Below are 21,982 nucleotides of genomic sequence, written 5' to 3'. Positions count from 1 at the left end.
TGTTCCTTTTGCTTTGTAGAAAGGAAACTGAGGTAGGGTGCTTCCTTGATTATATCTAGCAAAAAAATGACATTTAATTTAATTTAATTTTTTTTTTTGAGATGGAGTCTTGCTCTGTCACCCAGGCTGGAGTGCAGTGATGTGATCTTGGTTTACTGCAACCTCTGCCTCCTGGGTTCAAGAAATTCTTCTGCCTCAGCCTCCTGAGTAGCTGGGATTACAGGTGCGCCACCACGCCCAGATAATTTTTGTATTTTTATTAGAGACGGGGTTTCACCATATTGGTCAGGCTGGTCTTAAACTCCTGACCTCGTGATCCACCTGCCTCGGCCTCCCAAAAATGACAATTTTTAGCAGTTGGTAATGCTAATGGAAAAATGTGTCACTTCCTGCAGTGAAAGTATTTTTTCTTTACTTGTGGTCTAATTCATAATTCATTAGAATTTTCTCATATTCTCCTTTAAAATTAATATTTGGGGCCTTCCAAAACTGATTGCTTTTTTTCTGATTATGAAAGTATAGTATTCATTATTTATTTTAGCACTCAAAAATCAAATTTACAAAACTAAATAATGTGGAAAATTAAATACTTGTAATCCTATACTTCAAATGTAACAATTATTAACATTTTAGTATGTTGTCCCCCAGATTTTAAAAATATTCATATAACAATGATAATAGCAATATTTGTTTCTTTTTTAAAGACTAAATTATGTGATATATCCTGTTTACTATTTTTCATTTTTGATTTAACAGTATATCCTTTATATCTTTCCATGTTAGGCATTATTTTTAATGGTTCTACAGATGTCTGTGGTGTGTATGTCCTGTAATTACCAATTTTCTATTGTTGCCATTTGACTAATAAAAAAAAAATCTGTATTTGAATAGCTGCCTAATCAGAAAAATATTACAATATACTTTGATGTTTTGTTCCTTTTATATTTGTAAAGCCCCAACTTTAATAAGGAGTGATATTAAGTAATCAGAATCAGGTACATCATAATAACAATAATGTATGTTTAAGTTAAGTGGAAACTCAAATTTAAATAGGTAAAATTTTACTCACCACCATTCTCTCCAAATCTTCTCAACTTTTTTCTTTCTCCTCTTTAATAAAAAGTATACTGATAGCTCATAATTTTATTTGTGTAAGTATATTTAAATATATGGTAAGAGGAAAGTTAACTATTTAACTCTCTTTAATAGTAAAATTATTTTCTGAAATAGGTTGTATGTAGATTAAATATGAAATAGAATAAATGCTACCATTTAGGAAAATTTTAAAACATACGAACCTATATATTATTTTGTCTTAATCACTGTGTTATATTTTCCTGAAAGATATATATACACATTTAATATTTTTTGTGTTTCACCTGCTTGCTTTTTCATTGTTCTGTAACTTTTTGTTTTTTTTTTTGAAAAACATTATTTTCCTTAAGATCTTTCTCTTACTGATTCTTGTATTTTGATGTTTGTTTACTAGACCACAGCAGTTTACGTTTCAAGATTCAAATAATTCTGTTGATTCATCAGCTTCTGATAGTGACCCTATGAGACAGAGATTTTCTATAAAAGCACACTCACAGTTACCCTACCTCGTTATATCTGATGGATATATGGTCACAACCCTTCGATTTCTTGATAGCTTGTCTCCGTCAGTGCACATGAGATCACTTCTACTTGATTCAACCCAAAGGCTTGAGAAAATATATCAAAGTGTGATCTTGTCTAAGGTACAGGGCTTTTTTATATCATTGGGAAAAGTTGCCTTTTTCTTTTCAAATTTAAAACTTTACTGACAATAATGTCCTTGAATTGTATACAGTTGTCTATAGAACTTTTAATTGCTTATAATAGAATTACAGATAACGTTTTGCTCTTGGAAATCTTTCATCTTTTCTTGTTTAGCCAGAAGGCAAAGGACTGAATTTGCGATCACTGAATTCCTTAAGGTCTAGCCTGTTAAAACACCAAAGAAATGAAAGTTCAGCCGATTTCACTGTCCCCAAATTCTTGCAGGCAGAAGAAACAATAAATTTAAATGAAAATACAGCAGATTTTCAGGTACTTAGTAGCAGTATTTTATTTGCTTGGAACAATTATGACTTTATTCCAAGAAACATATTTTGTTTTTCTCTTGTTAAAGGGAAGAGAAATATAAGAACACTGAAGTGATTCTATTGATAAGGTATTAAATGGTATTAAGTATTGTTTTTTTCCCCTCATGTTTTAGGATTTTGAAGCAGAAGAAACTAACAAAGACAGACACTTTCCAGACAACTTATTTCCTTTTTGGAACAAAAGAGATGATGGGCTGTGTAGTACTATGAAGGAAGGAAGATTGGAATTTGCATCTATGTTTGATACGATACATGCAAAGGATGCTAGTGAGGAGACAGACAGAACCATTACAGAACTGCATTCTATCCAGAAAAGTCTACTTGCTGCGTGGACTATAGGAATTTCAAAAACTGTGACAGAAAAAAATTTAATGTTAAATTACATAGTAGTTTGTATCACTCATTTTTTTTACATTCTTCAATTTATAAAATGTCCTTTTCCCAAACTTGATCTTTTTTTAAGCAAAAGCTCAAGACATAATGCATGGATACTTTGTATCTTTCAACTTTTTCATCAGTGTTTATCAATCCATTATTGGGATACAAGATACAAACAAGATGTGGGGCATTTGATAAAGCTGACCTCAAATACTATAAAACTTTTGCTGACTCAGCAACAAAAGGGTCAGTTATTCTCAGAGACACTTTTAGCCTGTTTTTATTTACTCAGAATGGTAGCTGACAATTTAAATGGTGTATACAGTCTTCAGCCTGAAGTTATTTCAGCATCAGCTGATGGAAGTAAAATAACAGCTCAAGATTCATTGATGGTACCTATTTTTCAAATGTTTCGAGATAGTGGTTCTCAGGAAAACTGGTCTTGGAACTCATTTTTCAAGATTCATCCTCAAGTAGTAAATCTTGTGCAACAGCCAGGACACAGGTATAATCACTTATTTTAATAAATACTGGGATACTATTAGTTTGGATGTTTTTACTTTTTTAGAAACTGAGCTACAATTCCTATATTGTAAAATTCATCATTTTAAAATGTACTATTCAGTGTTTGTTAGTATATTTATAAGGTTGTGAAACTATTAGCACTAATTCAGAACGTTTTTATCACCCCAGAAGGAAACCTTTTTTTTTTTTTTTTTTTTTTTTTTGAGACGGAGTCTCACTCTGTCGCCCAGGCTGGAGTGCAGTGGCCGGATCTCAGCTCACTGCAAGCTCCGCCTCCCGGGTTCACGCCATTCTCCTGCCTCAGCCTCCCGAGTAGCTGGGACTACAGGCGCCCGCCGCCTCGCCCGGCTAGTTTTTTATATTTTTTAGTAGAGACGGGGTTTCACCGTGTTAGCCAGGATGGTCTCGATCTCCTGACCTCGTGATCCGCCCGTCTCGGCCTCCCAAAGTGCTGGGATTACAGGCTTGAGCCACCGCGCCCGGCCAGAAGGAAACCTTGTATCTGTTAGCACTCAGCATTACAGATTTTATTTTTTAAAATATTTAAGTACATGCTTCAAAACATCATGTTAAATATGTCATGTTATATGTGATAAATGTATACACTTTTAGTTTGCCAAAAAAAATTGCAGGATTTATGCCAAATGTTGTGCAATACGTATTTTCTTAGTCTCGGAAAACCCATGATGTTGAAAGATTTTGGTTTAGTTAAGTACTGTTAAAAAATGACCTCTCTCTTTTTTTTTTTTTTTTTTTGAGATGGAGTCTTGCTTTTGTCCCCCAGGCTGGAGTGCGATGGTGCAATCTCAGCTCACTGCAAACTCCGCCTCCTGGGTTCAAGTGATTCTCCTGCCTCAGCCTCCTGAGTAGCTGGGATTACAGGCGCCTGCCACCACGCTTGGCTAATTTTTGTATTTTTAGTAGAGACGGGATTTCACCATGTTGGCCAGGCTGATCTAGAACTCCTGACCTCAGGTGATCCGCCCACCTCAGCCTCCCAAAGTGCTGGGATTGCAGGCGTGAGCCACCGCGCCTGGCCAAAATGACCTCTTAAAAAAGTTAGGCTGGGCGCAGTGGCTCATGCCTGTAATCCAGCACTTTGGGAGGCTGAGGCAGGTGGATCACTTGACCCCATGACTAGCCTGGGCAACATGATGAAACTCCACAACTAAAAAATTAGCCAGGCCTGTTGGCATGTGTAATCCCAGCTACCCAGGAGGCTGAGGCGAGAGGATTGCTTAAGTCCAGGAGGTAGTGGTTGAGCAGATATCACGCCACTGCATTCTGGTGTGGGCGACAGAAGGAGACCCTGCCTGAAAAGAAAAAAAAAACAAACAAAAAACAGTGTGGTGCACCTGTGGTCCCAGCTGCCTGGGAGGCTGAGATGGGAAGATTGCTTGAGCCCAGGAGGTTGAGGCTACAGTAAGCTGTTATGGAGCCACTGCAATTCAGCCTGGTCAACAGAGCAAGACCTTGTTTCCTAGGCTGGAGTGCAGTGGCACATACCTGTAATCTCACCTGCTCTGGAGGCTGAGGTAGGACGATCACTTGGGCCCAGGAGTTTGAGATCAGTCTGGGCAACATAGCAAGACCCTGTGTCTTTAAAAAAAAAAAAAAAAAAAGATTGCTTAAAATATTTATGAAGATTTTATATAAGGCATTATTTGATCATTTTATTTTGCATTATATTTAAATGTGATCAGTTTGTTTGTATGTTATACTGATGAAGAATACAGGCAAAAAAAAAAAAAAAAAAAAAAGGCTAAAAAGGAGGCTAAACTCATCATTAGCCTGAAATTTGCTTTTGATAATTACCTGATTTTATTTGCAGATTGCGTATTCTCTGGAGAATACTGTACAAAAAAACTTTATGGTATCAAGCACAATTAAATCGAAGAGTTCCTGAAGCTGATAGTCAGTTAACTGAAAAGATGACACATGAAGCATCTACTGTCAAGTCCCTGTTATGTCATTTGCAGGCTAACCTACAGAGTACTGGAGATTGCTTGAATCAAACCTTAGAACTTAAATCTATCGATGGTGAGTATTTTATGAATATTTTCTAACTCCATGAATAAATGACATAGTTAACCAGACTTTGAATTTCTAATTGGTTGTAATGATTTGTTTTTCAAAATAATTCCTGACTGAGTGCCATTGACTGAATTTTAAAACAAAGTAAATTTTTATGAAGTAATATAATTAACTATGACTAATCGTTGGTTAAAAACTTTCTAGGGGAAGAGTGTTTCTTATTAGGATCATATGAAAAGTCTGTTCAGCTGTGGAAAAAAGCTCTACAAGAAATCGGAGAGAAAGGTAGGAGAGTGTTAAAAACTATGTGCCATAATATTAGCAGGACACGTTTTAGCTTGCTATAGACCTTAACAGTAATTCTGAATTCCAAAACATATGTGCCATTATATTAGCAGGACATCTTTTAGCTTGCCATAGACCTTAAAAATAATTCTAAATTTCAGAGTGCTTATGATATCCTAATGCCAAATAGAATACATGTTGTAGGCAACCTGACACTCATGAATACTTATTTAAAATTATTATTAACCTTGGAATTGGTAACACTAAGAACCTTTTCAGTGATCTATAGGTAAGTCTCCTTCTGTCCTTTCTTTGATTTGTGGTAAAGCCTGTGGTTGATTGTTGATGGGAAAAATGAGATTTAGATCCTAAACAAAATAATGTGGGTCTTTTTTTTGTCAGTTACAGAGACTACAAGTATCTAAATGGGAAACTATAGGTCATATATTTCACCACCTACTTACAGACTTAGAGAAAGATAGAGTGAGGGCTTTTTGCCTTTAAGTAATTTAACTTTAAGAATTGTGTGTCAGTTAAACATATCGTTGCATTAATTGTGGGCTTCATGGAGTTTTTGATAAGGATATGGGGTGTGGATGTTAGAAACTGGTTATAGCTTTTATGATATAGAGCTGAGGATATGGCTGAGATGACAGAGGTTCTCAGCTGGTGACCCTGGAACCCTGACTGCACCTCCTACATGGTCAGGTTTGGCCTATTATTACATTTATTTTCTGACTGCTGTGACTTTGTATGTTTCATTAATTCATCTACTTAACCAGTATTTGTTGAGTGCCTGCTATGTGCCCAGCACCGTATTAGGCACTAGGATAACTGAAATAAATTAACTTTACCCTCAAGTTGCCCACAGTCACTTTTCTCATTATGTTTTATGGTAGACATTTAGGGAGCACAGAAGAACACCTCAATACAATCAAGATGGAGTGCAAGCATCAGTCTGGGGAAAGCCTCTTGGAGTTGACATTTAAAATTGAGTAGATATTGGCCAATTAAGGTCATGGAAATGACATAACAGAGGATATAGTATTCCAAAACCAGAAAGGCTTGAGAAACCCTGGCAATTTGTTAAACTTCAGGTAGTTTAGTAGGACTAGATTACGTGATATATGTATATGTGATATTGGTGAGAGGATCATAAGAGCTAAGTTGAGAGGCAGATGGACAACAGGTGATGAAGGAGGGTCTTTAATGGAGTGCTAAGGAATTAAGATTTTATCTTGAAGACAATGGAATCAGTTAAGACACTTTAGGTAGGAAAAGGACTTGTACAAATAAGGATAGGCCATTTAGAAAGATCACTTTGGTCAGTTGTGGAAGGTCATTTGCAGGACTATAATGTAGGGATGTGGGTTTTACTTGGAAGCAAGAAAATCAGTCAGGTGAGGAGGCTTGAAACCAAAGCAATGTCAAGGGTAATGGAGAACAGAGGTTACATTTGACAGTTATTTAATAGGCTTGATAAGTCTACTTGTGATTGAGTAGACTTGGAGAAAGAAGGCTAGTGTAGTTCTCTGACTTTGGGATTGTCCATCTGGATGAAGAAGAGCAGCATTCACTGAGATGTGAAATTCTGGATGAAGAAAAGTTTTTGTAATGAATTCCATTGTGGACATTTTGTTTAATTTCATTTACAACTACACCCATTAGGAATGGCTTCTAGTAATGGAGATTAAAAGTAGCAGTGGCTTCAACAAAGAGTGGCTTTCCTTTGTGAAAGGAGGTCAGAAGTTGCAGTTTGGGGCTGATTTGGTGTTTCCATGGTATCACCAAGGCCCCAGGCTCCTTTAGTTTTTCTACTGTATCATCTTTAGTGCATTGCTTCCAATCTTAGGGCCATTACATAGGCTAAGATGGTTCCTGGACCTTCAGCTATCACATCCATATTCTAGGCAGCAAATAGGATAAAGGTTGGTAGAGCTAGAAAGGTTGCATTTCCTAGCTAATTTACCTTTCTTTAAGCAGCTTTTCTGGAAATCGTATACAATATTATCTCTTGAATGAGAACATAGTCACATTTTTACATGGCCACATCTAGGGAGAAATTGTAATCTGGGCGCATTATATTCCCAAATAAAATTGGAATTATTTTACTCAAAAAGAATGGTAGGCAACCAGCAGTTTCAGTCTTCAGATATGTAAAGGCAGTTGTCAGGCCTGCTCCTATCTTATTGGATAACTGGTTTTTCTGCTTCAGGTAGTCTCTTTGGCCATCCCTTTGATATACATATGGTTCCTTGGAGTTTTTGTGGCATGTTCCCTTCTGTTTCATACTGTGTATACTTGAGATAAAAGTTATTAGTAGACCTTAATGCTAAGATGATAAGAATTTGCAGCTTTCTTTGAGTAAAATCTAAGTCATCCTAGGGTGTGATGAAAAAAAATAAATTGTTTAGAATTTAAAATGAAAAAGAGCAAAGTATGACTCACCTGTTAAAAAAATCATTTATTGAAGTGTGAAACAGATACAGAAAGGTTTACATATCATGAGTGTACAACTTGATGAATTTTCACAAACTACACACTCCTGTCAATTGAGCACTACACTAAGGGCATTCCTTTGCTTACATACTTTTAAGGTAAGCTTAATTCTTGTTTCAGGAGGAAGAAGGACATATTTTCTTCAGATACGCTATTATCTTTCTCTTTTATACTGCCACCTCTATAGCTATAATTTAAATGATGCTCAAGGATTGTGTGATCAGCTAGCAAGAGAAATCCTGAGATGGTCCCAACTACCTGTAAAAGAAAATAAAGATTTTTCAGGTATGTTTTTTTTTTATTTTATTTTTAAAAAGAGACAGGGTTTCCTTATGTTGTCAGGCTGGCTTCAAACCCCTGAGCTCAAGTAATCCTCCCACCTCAGCTGCCTCAAGTGGCTAGGACTACAGAATTCATTATATTTACTCGTTAGTTTGTATTTATAGTGTAGACATGAAATTGCTTATACATAAAAGTTGGTTGTTCTACCTCTCTGGTGATTAAGTATATTATGTTGGATTTTGGACTCTCAGTTTCCCAATAGCAGGGACTATGTTGAGGTTTTTTGTTTGTTTGTTTTTAAATCTTAGAATCCCCAGGATTTAGCAGTATAGTAATTGCCTGCTGAGCTGATAGTATAATTGCTTTCTTATAACCATATTTGTTAGACATAGTATTAGGTACCCAAGTGTTTTTCCTTAGTATGTTAACTGTTGCTTATAGCGGTTTAGTGAAATCATAAAAATCATTTTCCGAGATATTTTGAGTCTTCTAAAAAATCTGGGCTGAGCGCAGTGGCTCACCCCTGTAATCCCAGCACTTTGGGAGGCCGAGGCGGATGGATCACGAGGTCAGGAGATTGAGACCATCCTGGCTAACATGGTGAAACCCCGTCTCTACTAAAAATGCAAAAAAATTAGCTGGGCGTGGTGGCGGGTGCCTGTAGTCCCAGCTACTCGGGAGGCTGAGGCAGGAGAATGGCGTGAAGCTGGGAAGTGGAGCTTGCAGTGAACCGAGATGGTGCCACTGCACTCCAGCCTGGGCAACAGAGTGAGACTCCATCTCAAAAACAAAAAAAAATAAATAAAAAATCTGTTTACGAGATTGCAGAGTATCTGGATTGACTTTTTCAAAGAGGTGTATTTAAATCAGGCCATAACCAGAGAGAAAGATATATATGAATGAACATGTAATATATTTATAATGGTTATAGGGTGGTAGGCTGCTAGATGTATACTGTATATATGAATGTGTCTGAAAGGCCCAATGTATTCGAAATTTCTAAATAGAGTTGATACCAATTTCATTCTTGATTGTTTCAGCCACTGTTTAAAAATGTCTTATTTTGTGAGGTTTTTTTTTTTTTTTTTTTGAGACATGGTCTTATTCTGTTGCCGAGGCTGGAGTGTGGTTGAGTGATCTTAGCTTACCTGACCTCTGCCGCCTGGGCTCAAGCCATCCTCCCACCTCAGCCTCGTGAGTAGCTGGGACTACAGGCATGTGCCACCACGCCTGGCTAATTTTGGTATTTTTTTGTAGAGATGGGAAGCTCACCCTGTTGCTCAGGCTGATCTTGACTTCCTGGGCTCAAGCAATCTGCCCACCTTGGCCTCCCAAAGTGTTGGGATTATAGGTGTGAGCCACTGTGCTTGGCTTACTTTCTGATTTTTATCTTTTTAAATTTTTGTGTTCATTAAGGCAGTAATACATGTTCATATTAGGTGATTTTGAAAATACGGAAAAGTAGAAAGGAAACAAAATCACTTATAAGTTTAGTTTTTTTGTCTAGGACCTTTTGATATATGTATATGTATATATTACCACAGCTGGATAATCTTATAAATTTAATATTATGATGAATATTTTCCAGTGCCAATAAACTTAAAAAAAATCTATTGAACCTTTTTCCCATTGTACATTTTGTTGCCATGTATTTACTATTTTAAATAATGCTGCAGTGTACCTAAATATTTGTGAGCATTACTAATAATTTCTTTCTTTCTTTTTTTTTCTTTTTTTTTAGACGGAGTCTCACTCTGTCGCCCAGGCTAGAGTGCAGTGGCGCGATCTTGGCTCACTGCAAGCTCCGCCTCCTGGGTTCATGCCATTCTCCTGCCTCAGCCTCCCGAGTAGCTGGGACTACAGGCGCCTGCCACCATGCCTGGCTAATTTTTTGTATTTTTAGTAGAGACGCTAATTTTTTGTATTTTTAGTAGAGTCGGGGTTGCACCGTGTTAACCAGGATGGTCTCGATTTCCTGACCTCGTGATCCACCCACCTCGGCCTCCCAAAGTGCTGGGATTACAGGCATGAGCCACTGCGCCCAGCCTGCTAATAATTTCTTTAAGATAAATTCCGAGAAATGAGTCTGCTGGGAAATGAGGTAGCTGGAACCACAGGTATGTGCCTCATGCCTGGCTAATTTTTTTTTTCTTTTTTTTTTGAGATGGAGTCTTGCTTTGTCGCCTAGGCTGGAGTGCATTGGCATGATCTTGGCTCACTGCAACCTCTGCCTCCTGGGTTTAAGTGATTCTCCTGCGTCAGCCTCCTGAGTAGCTGGGATTACAGGCATGCACCACCATGCCTGACTGATTTTTGTATTTTTAGTAGAGACGGAGTTTCACCATGTTGGTCAAGCTGGTCTCGAACTCCTGAGCTCCTGATCCACCTGCCTTGGCCTCTCAAAGTGCCGGGATTACAGGCGTGAACCACCGTGCTGGGCCATGCCTGGCTAATTTTTAAAAATTATTTTATTATTTATAGAGATGAGGCTTGATATGTTGCCCAGGCTGGTCTTGAACTCCTGGGTTCAAGTGATCTTCACACCTCAGCCTCTCAAAATGCTGGGGCTATTGGTGTGAGCCACTGTACCCAGGGTGAAAGACTTCTATATATGACTTTTTAAATGACTGGATAGTCTTTATATTTATTTGTTTATATTTGCAATATTGTCCTTACATGATTTAACTTTCATGATAAGTTGAACCTGTAGTAATTCATTAAAAAAAATTTTTGAGATGAAGTTTCACTCTTGTTGCTCAGGCTAGAGTGCAGTGGCACGATCTCAGCTCACTGCAACCTTCGCCTCCCAGGTTCAAGTAGTTTTCCTGCCTCAGCCTCCCGAGTAGCTGGGATTACAGGTGCCTGTCACCATGCCCAGCTAATTTTTGTATTTTTAGTAGAGACGGGGTTTCACCACGTTGGCCATGCTGTTCTTGAACTCCCAACCTCAGGTGATCCACCCACCTCAGCCTCCCAAAGTGCTGGGATTACAAGCATGAGCCACTGCGCCCAGCCCATTTGTCTTAATTTTTAATGATGATTGCTTAAAATATATTAAGCATATACTTTTGGGTTGGGGACCCCAAAACTACCCCCCAGATTTGATGGTTCACTAGGAGAACTCACAAGACTTAGCATATAGTTGTACTCATAGCTATGATTTATTACAGTGAAAGGAAACAGCAAAATCAGCAAAGGGAAAAGGTACGTGGTATGAAGTTTGGAGAAAACCAGGAATAAGCTTCTATGAATCCTCTCCCAGTAGATTCACACAGGATGTCCCTAGTTTCCTCAGTGACAAGTTGTGACAACACATGTGAGATGTAGTCTACCCGGGAAGTTCATTAGAACCTCAGTGCTTAGGGTTTTTAATTGGGGGGCTGGTCACATAGATCCCTTCTGCCTTAGTACAAACCAAAATTCTACACTCTCAGAGGGAAAAGAGATGTTCAGCATAAACCACGTTGTTTATACAAACAGTTTAGGTTCAGTGAGCTCCTCTTATCAGTTAGGATGGTGGAAATCCTCCCAGAATCCAAGTTCCCAGATACCAGCCAAGGACCAACCATTACAAGCAAGCATTTCAAGCAGTTGTGCATGCTATGGTAGTTCCTTTCTGCACACCTACCTTATTAGATACTTGTCTATAGTTATTTAACTTTTATTAAATAGGGCTTCTTTTTTTTATTTATTTTTTTATTTTTTTTGAGACAGAGTCTTGCTCTTGTCGCCAGGCTGGAGTGCAGTGGCACGATCTCGGCTCATTGCAACCTCTGCCTCCTGGGTTCAAGCGATTCTCCTGCCTCAGCCTCCTGAGTAGCTGGGATTACAGGCTCCTGCCACCACACCTGGCTAATTTTTTTTGTATTTTTAGTAGAGACAGGGTTTCACCGTGTTGGCCAGGCTGGTATCGAACTCCTGACCTCAGGTGATCCTCCCCCATCGGCCTCCCAAAGTGCTGGGATTACAGGTGTGAGCCACTGCACCCAGCCGGGTTTCTGTTATTAATGTTATCACTGCACCCTGTACAGAATTACACTTTATTTTTATTTTTATTTATTTATTTGAGATGGAGTCTCGCTCTGTCGCCTAGGCTGTAGTGCAGTGGCGCAGTCTCGGCTCACTGCAACTTCCGCCTCTCGGGTTAAAGTGATTCTCCTGCCTCAGCCTCACTAGTAGCTGGGATTACAAGCGTGCACCACCACACCTAGCTAATTTTTTGTATTTTTAGTAGAGATGGGGTTTCACCATGTTGGCCAGGCTGGTCTCGTAACTCCTGACCTCAGGTGATCCACCTGCCTTGGCCTCCCAAAGTGCTGGGATTACAGGCGTGAGCCACTGCGCCTGGTCGAGTTTTACACTTTCAAAGTTTTTTTGTTGTTGTTTTTTGTTTTTTTGTTTTTTTTGAGACAGAGTCTTGCTCTGTCACCCAGGCTGGAGTGCAGTGGTGCGATCTCAGCTCACTGCAACCTCTGCCTCCCAGGTTCAAGCAATTCTCCTGCCTCAGCCTCCCGAGTAGCTGGGATTACAGGCACCCACCACCACGCCTGGCTAATTTTTTGTATTTTTAGTGGAGACGGGGTTTTACCGTGTAAGCCAGGATGGTCTCGATCTCCTGACCTTGTGAGCCACCCGCCTCAGCCTCCCAAAGTGCTGGGATTACAGGCGTGAGCCACCGTGCCCGGCCCTCAAAGTTTTTTAATTTCTGAATTCATACAGCTTTATTCTGTGACAATAACTTTTATATTAACTTTTATTTACTCATCAATAAATCACTCTCTGTTTAAGAGGCTGATTCCTGAGTTTTGCATAAGGTTTGAATGATTAAGATTACTGAAAATCTTACCTTTGTATAATTCCTCCATAAGTTTTACCCAGGAGAAAAAATTTTTTACCCATGTATCTCTAACTTGAATGTGAAGAAATAGTATGTTTTTTTTCCCCCAAATATTACAGTGACCAAATGAAGACTACTGCTTGAAGGCTAATGAAATTTTCTCAATTCCTTTTGTTTAAAAAAAGAAACCAGGTAACATTAATTAACAATTTTTTAAATTAACAATATTCCTTTGAGTGCCTACTATATGAGAGGAGAAGTGCTCGGTGCTGGGACATACAGTGAACAAAATAGAAATCCATACACATATAAAATGTAATTTCCCATGAATATGTGCCAGATCACTTCTGGAAAAGAAAGATACCTTTCTATTGTTGGGGCCATACACTTCATACCAACTAATGTTAGTATTTAGTAGTTTTGAACTAATTTATTTTCAAATTTGTGAATGCCAGCTTATATTATGATGGAGATTCTCAAGTGGAAATGATGCTTGTCCTCTAATCTTGCTAGTGCACATTGGAGTTACACCAGAAATTTTGATGTGACTCTTCTGCCCACCTGCTATCTAGCCATCTCCCTTCACCCCACACATTTGTCTGTGTGTGTGTTTGAGATAGGGCCTCACTCTGTCACCTAGGCTGGAGTGCAGTGGCATGATCACAGCTCACTGCAGCTTCAACTTCCCAGGCTCAAGTGATCATCCTGCCTCAGCCTCCTGAGTAGCTGGGACCATAGGTACATGCCACCACACCTGGCTAATTTTTGTATTTTTTGCAGAGACGGGGTTTTTCCATGTTGCCCAGGCTGGTATCAAACTCCTGGACAGACTCAAGTGATCCTCCAACCTGGGCCTCCCAAAGTACTGGGATTACAGGCATGAGCCTCTGTGCCTGGCCCACCCCACATGTTCTTTTTGATACTGCCTGCCCCCAAAATCTTACACTAGTGAGCTACTATTACTAATGGGAGTATATTAAGATTCTCAGATCTAATGGTACAGACAAAAGCATTAAGAATCTTGGGTCGGGCATGGTGGTTCACACCTGTAATTCCAGGATTTTGGGAGGCTGAGGCAGACTGATTACTTGAGCTCAGGAGTTCAAGACCAGCCTGTCCAACGTGGAGAAACACCATCTCAACCAAAAAAATACAAAAAAAATTAGCTAGTCATGGTGGCGTGTGCCTGTAGTCCCAGCTACTCAGGAGGCTGAGGCGGGAAGATGGCCTAAAACTTGGAGGCAGAGGTTGCAGTGAGCTGAGATTGTGCCAATGCACTCTAGCTTGGGTGACAGAGCAAGATTCTGTCTCAAAGAGAGAAAAAAAATCTGTTTCAGTGCTCTTTAGATTATTTTTATAGTAAACCCTGCCCCCTTTATCTTAAAAAAAAAAAAAAAAAAAAAAAAAAAAAGGAAAGGGAAGGAAAAACGGAAAATAAATAATGAAAGTCAAAACTTGCAAGGCTGTCATGCCTGGGTCATTTTATATAGATACCGCCATTTAAAAAATAAAATTTAAAGTTGTGAACAGTTCTTAGGTGTATGTACACATAATTACTAACTACAGTTGACTATTGAACATCACAGGGGTTAGGAGCACCGATACCCCCATGCTGTCAAAAATTTGTGTATAACTTGACTCCCGAAAAACTTAACCATTAATAGCCTACTGTTGACTAGAAGCCTTACTGATAACATAGTTGATTAACACATATTTTGTATGTTGTATATATTATATACTGTATTCTTAGAATAAAGTAAGCTAGAGAAAGGAAAGTTGTATTAAGAAAATCCTAAGAGGCTAGGTGCAGTGGCTCATGCCTGTAATCCCAGCACTTTGGGAGACCGAGTCAGGCAGATCACCTGAGGTCAAGAGTTCGAGACCAACCTGACCAACATGGAGAAACCCAGTCTCTACTAAAAATACAAAATTAGCTGGACATGGTGGCACACATGCCTGTAATCCCAGCTACTTGGGAGGCTGAGGCAGGAGAATCGCTTGAACCCGGGAAGTGAGGTTGCAGTGAGCTGAGATCGTGCCATTTCACTCCAGCCTGGGCAATAAGAGCGAAACTCTGTCTCAAAAAAAAAAAAAAAAAAAAAAAGAAAAGAAAAAATCATAAGGGAAAATACATTTCCAGTATTGTACTGTATTTATTGATACCACCAGTTTATGTTATCTGTTTCCAAGATTAATTGTCTGAAATGGTGGACAACCATAGCTGCAGACCTCAATCCATGGTATGTCTCAAGCAATTCAACTTTTACTTGTAATGTCATGAATTTTTTCTGCTTATTCAGAACACTTCCAGGATCTCTTGTGGCACTTCTTGTAGGTCTCATGGTGTTATTCAAGGTTTATGGTATAACACTAAATGTGATGAGAACTACACGAGAATTTTGAGGTACTTTTTATTGCCATATGCACTTTACTAGAGAGATGAACTGCTTTGCAGAGATGATTAGCATCACATAGTATTTTCAGCAAATACTTCCAACACTTGAGCTCTTCAAAGTAGTAACAGGAGGTAGCTACAAAATTAATATAGTAGTAGTACAGTAGGAACTACAATGAATTTTATGCAGTTATTTAATACTTTATGTGTGTTTACATTTCTCTTGACTGTGAACAGTGCCATATATGGCCTGTAAGTGTTTGTGTAAATTTTGATAATTTTTTTTGTTTTGAGTCAGAATATCTAGCTCTGTTGCTCAGGCTGGAGTGCACTGGCACGATCTCAGCTTACTGCAGCCTCCACCTGCTAGACTCAAGCAATCTTCCTACCTCAGCACCCTGAGTAGCTGGGACCATAGGTGCGCACCACCATGCCCAGCTAATTTTTTTTAATTCTATTTTTTTGTAGAGGTGGGATTTCACCGTGTTGCCCAGGCTGGTCTCAAACTCCTGAGCTCAAGAGAGCAGACTACCTTGGCCTCCCAAAGTGCTGGGATTATAGGTGTGAGCCACTGTACCCAGCCAATTTTGATAAATTTTAACTTTTTATAGTTTATATGTATTTTATGGTACTAAATGATAAAATATCTACATATTTTTTTGTATTCATAACATACCTTTTTCTTTTTTTTTAAATTTTTTGATGTTTCTAGGTTATGTGGTGTGCCTACAAATTTTTTCAAATTGTCACAAATCTCCAAAACATTTTCTAGTATATTTATGGAAAAAAAAATCTGTATATATAAGTGGATTTGTGCAGTTCAAACCCGTGAAGTTCAAGGGTCAGCTGTAATTGTTTTTGGTTTTATTGTCTTTAAGAAGTATGGTACCTGTTATAATTCAGCTTGTATTGGCCATGGGTGCTCATCTCAGAAAAAAACGTATTACAATTTTCTTTTTGTATAATATTGGGAACTTAAATATTACTACTTTTGGTAGTTGATCACAGCCTTCTTAGGTCATTGCTGTATTCCTTAGGTGCTGCGAAGTCTCATTTTGAGTGTGGAATGGCGGGTGGTGTTCATCCTGAGGCAGCAGTGAGAGTCATCCAGTCCATGGCTCGTTTCATGGCTGCCTATTTCACCAATCAGCAGCTTTGCATTTTGCCACCTCATCATGTAAATGTTCTTCCCCCACTTCATATTAAAACAGGTAATATAGTAAACAAATCCTTTTAAAACTCTTTTTGCATTGCACATAATAGAATATTGAAAACATTATACAGAGGCCATTACTCTATGGAAATGATACTGTTCTAGCATAGTATCTGAAACACAGGAGGCGATTTATGACTATTTGTGAATGAATAGAATCTGAGAAAAGCAATGGCTTAGATTTGTTTTTATTGAATATGGATTTTAAAAAATCACAAAATTGGGGCAAGTTGATCTTTATAAAGTTTTTGTTTTTAAATTTTAATTAATTATTTTTTTTTAGAGATGGGATTTTGCTATGTTGCTCAGGCTGGTTTTGAGCTCCTGGCCTCAGATGATCTTTTTTGTTGAGACTGAGTTTCGCTCTTGTTGCCCAGGCTGGAGTACAATGGCGTGATCTCAGCTAACTGCAGCCTCCACCTCCTGGGTTCAAGCAATTTTCCTGCCTCAGCCTCCCAAGTAGCTGGGATTACAGGCATGTGCCACCACGCTGAGCTAATTTTTTATATTTAGTAGAGACGGGGTTTCACCATGTTAGTCAGGCTGGTCTCGAACTCCTGACCTCAGGTGATCAAACTGCCTTGGCCTCCCTGCAGGGATTATAGGCGTGCACCACCGTGCCTGGCCAAATGATCTTAACCACCTCAGCCTCCCACGTCGCAGGGACTATAGGTGTATACCCCTGTGCCCAGCTAAAGTTTCAATTTTTAAAGTGAAAGAGCTGCCACCTTCATTTATGTCAAAATGTAGAAATTCAATAAATATTGAGCTTGCTAATTCAATATTTAAGTTTATTTGGATGATTTACTTTTATGATTTTATTTGGACCATTTACTTTTTAAATTTAATACTTTCATTAGTATGGTCAAAATGCATCTAATCCTGTGCTAGATAACTGCCCTGCTCTCAGTATAAACATGTACACAAATTTCTATGATATTCATTTATTCTGATTTTTATTAAGTGCCTGCTGTTTGCCACACAGTATTCTTGGTGCTGCAAATATACTAGCTTGTGCAACATGAAATTGATAATACTAAAACATTTGCAGTTTCTTTCTTCCTTTTTTTTTTTTTTTGATTATACACATTTTTATTGTGAGTTTTATCTGTTGATAGAGAAACATTTACAAAGGAGTAAATGTTATGTTACTTCTCATGGTATGTAAGTTAGAAGCTGGGCAGCAAACATGGTTACCAAGAGTCATCTGGTTCTTCATGAGAAAAGCCTGTTAAACTTTCGACTTTGTCACTAGATTGCAGTGTGTCCACTAGGGAGCCTTCCTGGACCATCTTTTTTGAGCTCTTACCTGCCGACTCCTGGTCTTGCTCCTGCTGGATTATTTTGATGTATTTCTCTAAAGGATTTTCACTGTGAGCAGATTTGTCTTTCATTTCTTGATTACTCATTTCTAATTCATTTGCCATTTCTAATTCATTTTCCATTTCAATCTTCAGTGATTCTTCAGTCATCCTCCTTTCCTGATACAGTTTTTCTAGTTCTCTTCGTTCCCTTTCTAAAATTTCTTGTAGGTTACTCTGCCTTCTTTCTTCTCTCTGCTTTCGTTCTTTCACTTGCTGTTCCCATATTTTTTCTTCTTCCTTTTGTTCTTCAGTTTGTTTCTGATCTACATTTGGGTGCTGATATGAGAGGGGAACAGCAGCTGCAGCAGCACCCATATGAAGCATATCCCCGGCAGGAGAGGGCTCATCCATTTCAAACTGCCTTGGCATGTTCCCTGCATATTCAAAAGATGATTCAAATTCCTCATTATCCTTAAAAGCTAGCTTGTCCACATCTGAAAATTCACTTTTGTCTTGAAGTTCATTTTGTCTCTGATAATGACCAGCTTTCTGCCTCGGAGGGCTGGAGAAGGGAGGGATGGAGAAGTTGTGCCTAGACTCAGTGGGTGATGACAGGGGTATTCTGTCAGTACAAGGACTGGGGGAAGCAATGTGTGATCTGCCCAGACCTTCCAGATATATTTCACTTTCAAGGCTTCTTTTTGCTTCTGGAAGGGATGTGGAGGAGAGGCGTCTGGAGGAAGTGCCCCCACGTAGCCTTGAGGCTGCACTGCCTGTCAGTGCTTCCAAGATGTCATTCCTTTCTTCTTTAAGTGTGCCCACTTGAGGCTGCTCAGAGACCACTCTGTCCTCTGCAAAAATATGTCTTTCCGGGGAACTGGAAGTAATGTTTTTGAAGGCTTCCAGCAAGTGCAGAGATGGTGGGCTCTTTGCTGGTAGTGGGCCTGTGGCAGAGTTTTTAATGTCTCTCCGATGGTAACTTCTGAAAGCCTTTTCCAGGCGTTCGGCCTCTTGCTGAAGCTCTTTGACCCTTGCATTAGTATTGCTGACAAACTCAAGGTCAGAATCAGGGGAACTACCCTCCATCCCTGTATTTGGATAATTTGTGATCCTTGATGCAACCATACCTGCTAGAACTTTTTCCTGTTTAAAAGGATTGTTCAAGAAGTCCCCACTTATCTCACCATTGTGAAGCACCATGTTGTCATTTATTAATCCATTGGCAGAATGATGGATCACAGACTGCTTTGGATTGCGGTACACTTCATTCTCTAGGGCTGTCTGAGTTTGCTTCAGTTGCAATTTTAAATCGGCAACCTGAATAGTTAACCTCTTTACGGAAGCTTTGTAACCTAGTATCTGGGCCTTCAGCTGTGCAGTATGCTCAATTTCATCTTGCAGTTGTTTGTGCAGAGCTTGCCTGCGGCTTTCGAACTCCTCATGCTCAACCACTATTGCCTTTTCTGCTTTCTGTAGTTGTTTCTGAAAGACCACAAGTTCAGGAGCTGGCTGAGCTAGGCGGTTTAGGAGATGCAAGTTTTCATTTCTACTCTCTTCCAGTTGTTGTTTAAGTAATTTATTTTGTGCCAGAAGCTCCAGTCTCTCTTCTTTTAGTAGTGAATAATCACTCATCACTTTAACCTTTTCATTCAGCATATGGTTTTGTTTTGTTATTGCCAAAGACTGGGCTTTGACAGACTCTAACTCAAGCTCAAGTTCTTTTATGCGATTTACAGATTGATTGAGTTCCTCCTTTTTTGAATTAAAAGCTATGAGCTCCTCTTGCAGATGAACTGCTTTTTCTTTATTCTTCCTTTCATCTTCAGTCAGTCGATTAGTTCTAATGATGTAGTCGTCCTTTAGTTCAAGTTGATACTTTAGAAGTTCATTCTTGAGCTTTTGGTCATAGGCCTTCTCAAAACTCTTTATATTCTGCTCCTGTCTCCTAAGTGCCTCAGTCATGCTTTTATGTTTTTCTTCCTGGAGCTTCTGGTTCAGTTCAAAAGCTTCAACTCTTTGCTTCAGCTCTGCTTCTCTTCCTCTTAGCAAATCCATATCTTTTAGTAAAAGTTGCCTTTGAGCATAAATCTCTTTTGTTTCAATCTCTTGGTGCTTTTGAATTCTCTCAAGGGTACTCTTTTCCCGAATAACGAGGGCTTCAGATTTTGCTTGACAAGCTTTCTCAAAATCATTCTGGAACACGGCTAATTCCTTCTCATACTTTTTTTTCGCTTCCATTTTAATTTTTGCTATCTCAGTATCTTTAAAAAACTTCAATTTTTGGCATATTTCTGCCCGAAGTTGCTCTTCTATTTCTCTCTTATATTCATTTAGCTTTATTTCTAAAGACTCGAACTTGACATGCTGAGGGTAAGCATCTGCAAACTGATCATCAATAAGCTGAAGCTTCTCAGCCAGAGAATCTCTGCTAAATGTCAAACTTGTCTGAGTTTCCCTATTACAACTCTCTTTAGCTTGATGATATTCTGCCAATTCTTTTAAAAAATACATAAGAAAACCTTTTTGGTTTTCTTTATCAGATCCTGAAACCAGTGATTTGTAGAGACTGGAAGTAGGGTTGATTTTAATGAGTTGTAATAGATCCTGCATAGTAAATACCTTTTCTTTTGCCAAACCACTTTCTGGAAAGAAAACAGAAAGTGAATATTCATAGCCACATCTTTGTAAGTGATCTGCCACTAAAGAGTTAGAGGCACCTATTAAGAGGGAGCTCCCTTGCACTGAAATGGACCGAGTTTGCAGTTCTCCACTCAATACAGGCTGCATCAGCTCATGAATTAGCTGGTTGCGAAGTTGTATCTTGAGCGTGTCCAGTATACCCCGATCCTTAAATGTCTGGTATAGCTTTTTGCGCAGTTCATCTTGACTCAACACATCAGCCACGGGGAGCATGTTCGACTGAGCCATTATCAACCGTCAGCTTCCTCTGGAGCCCACCTCGCTCGCCCCACTGTGGCCGAGTTTAGTGCCCAGCCAGGGATGGGCCAAGACGAGGGGGATTCCCTGCCCTCCAGAGCTCTGTCTCTGTCCCGGGGGGTGGGGAGGAACAAGGGTGCTGAACGCTTTCTGCTTTGCACTCCCAACTAGGTTTTCTAGCAAACACGCGAGCTTCCTTTCTTCGCGGTTCTGAGGCATGAGTGAGGACCGTGACCCAGGCGCGACTCAAAGGCGGCTGGAGGGCGGGGACTCGGAGACTAGGGACGGAAGGCGGCAAGGCAGGACCGCCTCACATCCCGGCCTTCATCTCCCGGCGACCGGCTAAGTTACAGCCTTCCGGTCTGGAGAGCTACGGCGCATGCGCATTGTTTTCTTTTTTTTTTTCATCTGTGGAACAGATTTATCCTAACTGCCCTGAACAAAATGATAAAGTACTTATTCTTTTATGGGGTTTACGTCTAATATGTTGAGACAAAATTAAATATATAAACCAGATATATCAAATGGTTATAACTGTTATGGAGAGAATTAAAATAGAGCAATAGAGCATGACTGAGTGGCAATTTTAGATTGGAAATTTCAGGAGCTGCTCTCTGAGGAGGTGAAAGTTAAGCTTAACTCTTTTTCTTTTTTTTTTTTTTTTGAGACGGAGTCTCACTGTGTCGCCCAGGCTGGAGTGCAGTGGCGCGATCTCGGCTCACTGCAAGCTCCGCCTCCCAGGTTCACGCCATTCTCCTACCTCAGCTTCCCGAGTAGCTGGTACTACAGGCGCCCGCCACCTCGCCCGGCTAATTTTTTGTATTTTTAGTAGAGACGGGGTTTCACAGTGTTAGCCAGGGTGGTCTCAATCTCCTGACCTCGTGATCCGCCCGCCTTGAACTCCCAAAGTGCTGGGATTACAGGCGTGAGCCACCGCTCAGGCCTCTAAGCCTAACTCTTAATAACAAAAAAGAATTGGATATATCAAGGCACAGGGCATTCTAACCTGAGTTTGTGTAAAAGCCCCAGGGCAAGAACAAGGTTGATGTGTTTGAGAAATGGAAAGATCTGTGTGGCTGTAAACTGGAGGAGGAGGGCTGGGCATGTTGGCTCATGCCTGTAATCCCAGCACTTTGGGAAGCCAGGCCTATTGCTTGAGTCCAGGAG

General features: G+C 39.5%; 1 protein-coding gene and 1 pseudogene across 6 annotated transcripts in view; one reads left to right on the top strand and one right to left on the bottom strand.

Annotated features, from left to right (window-relative positions):
- Nucleotides 1-21,982, top strand: part of CPLANE1 (ciliogenesis and planar polarity effector complex subunit 1) — a 162,996-nt gene that overhangs the window by 22,816 nt on the left and 118,198 nt on the right. For all 5 annotated transcript variants that reach the window (XR_003730286.2, XM_015139879.3, XM_015139883.3 and 2 more), the window contains exons 10-16: nucleotides 1,490-1,739; nucleotides 1,915-2,070; nucleotides 2,240-3,009; nucleotides 4,861-5,069; nucleotides 5,268-5,348; nucleotides 7,968-8,132; nucleotides 16,399-16,572. Coding sequence is in view for 4 of the 5 variants with exons in the window: in XM_015139879.3 (XP_014995365.2) it covers nucleotides 1,490-1,739; nucleotides 1,915-2,070; nucleotides 2,240-3,009; nucleotides 4,861-5,069; nucleotides 5,268-5,348; nucleotides 7,968-8,132; nucleotides 16,399-16,572 (1,805 nt within the window). In the remaining variant the exon portion in view is untranslated. The remainder of the gene's footprint in view (nucleotides 1-1,489; nucleotides 1,740-1,914; nucleotides 2,071-2,239; nucleotides 3,010-4,860; nucleotides 5,070-5,267; nucleotides 5,349-7,967; nucleotides 8,133-16,398; nucleotides 16,573-21,982) is intronic.
- On the bottom strand, nucleotides 17,638-20,803 carry LOC106998717 (centriole and centriolar satellite protein OFD1 pseudogene; annotated as a pseudogene). Its single transcript, XR_001445257.3, has one exon. The product of XR_001445257.3 is annotated as a centriole and centriolar satellite protein OFD1 pseudogene (transcript).

This window comes from Macaca mulatta, chromosome 6, assembly GCF_049350105.2.
Source record: "Macaca mulatta isolate MMU2019108-1 chromosome 6, T2T-MMU8v2.0, whole genome shotgun sequence".
In the NCBI taxonomy this organism is placed as follows: domain Eukaryota; kingdom Metazoa; phylum Chordata; class Mammalia; order Primates; family Cercopithecidae; genus Macaca; species Macaca mulatta.
Note: the sequence above shows the minus strand (reverse complement) of the source record. Positions and strands in the feature narration are given on the sequence as shown.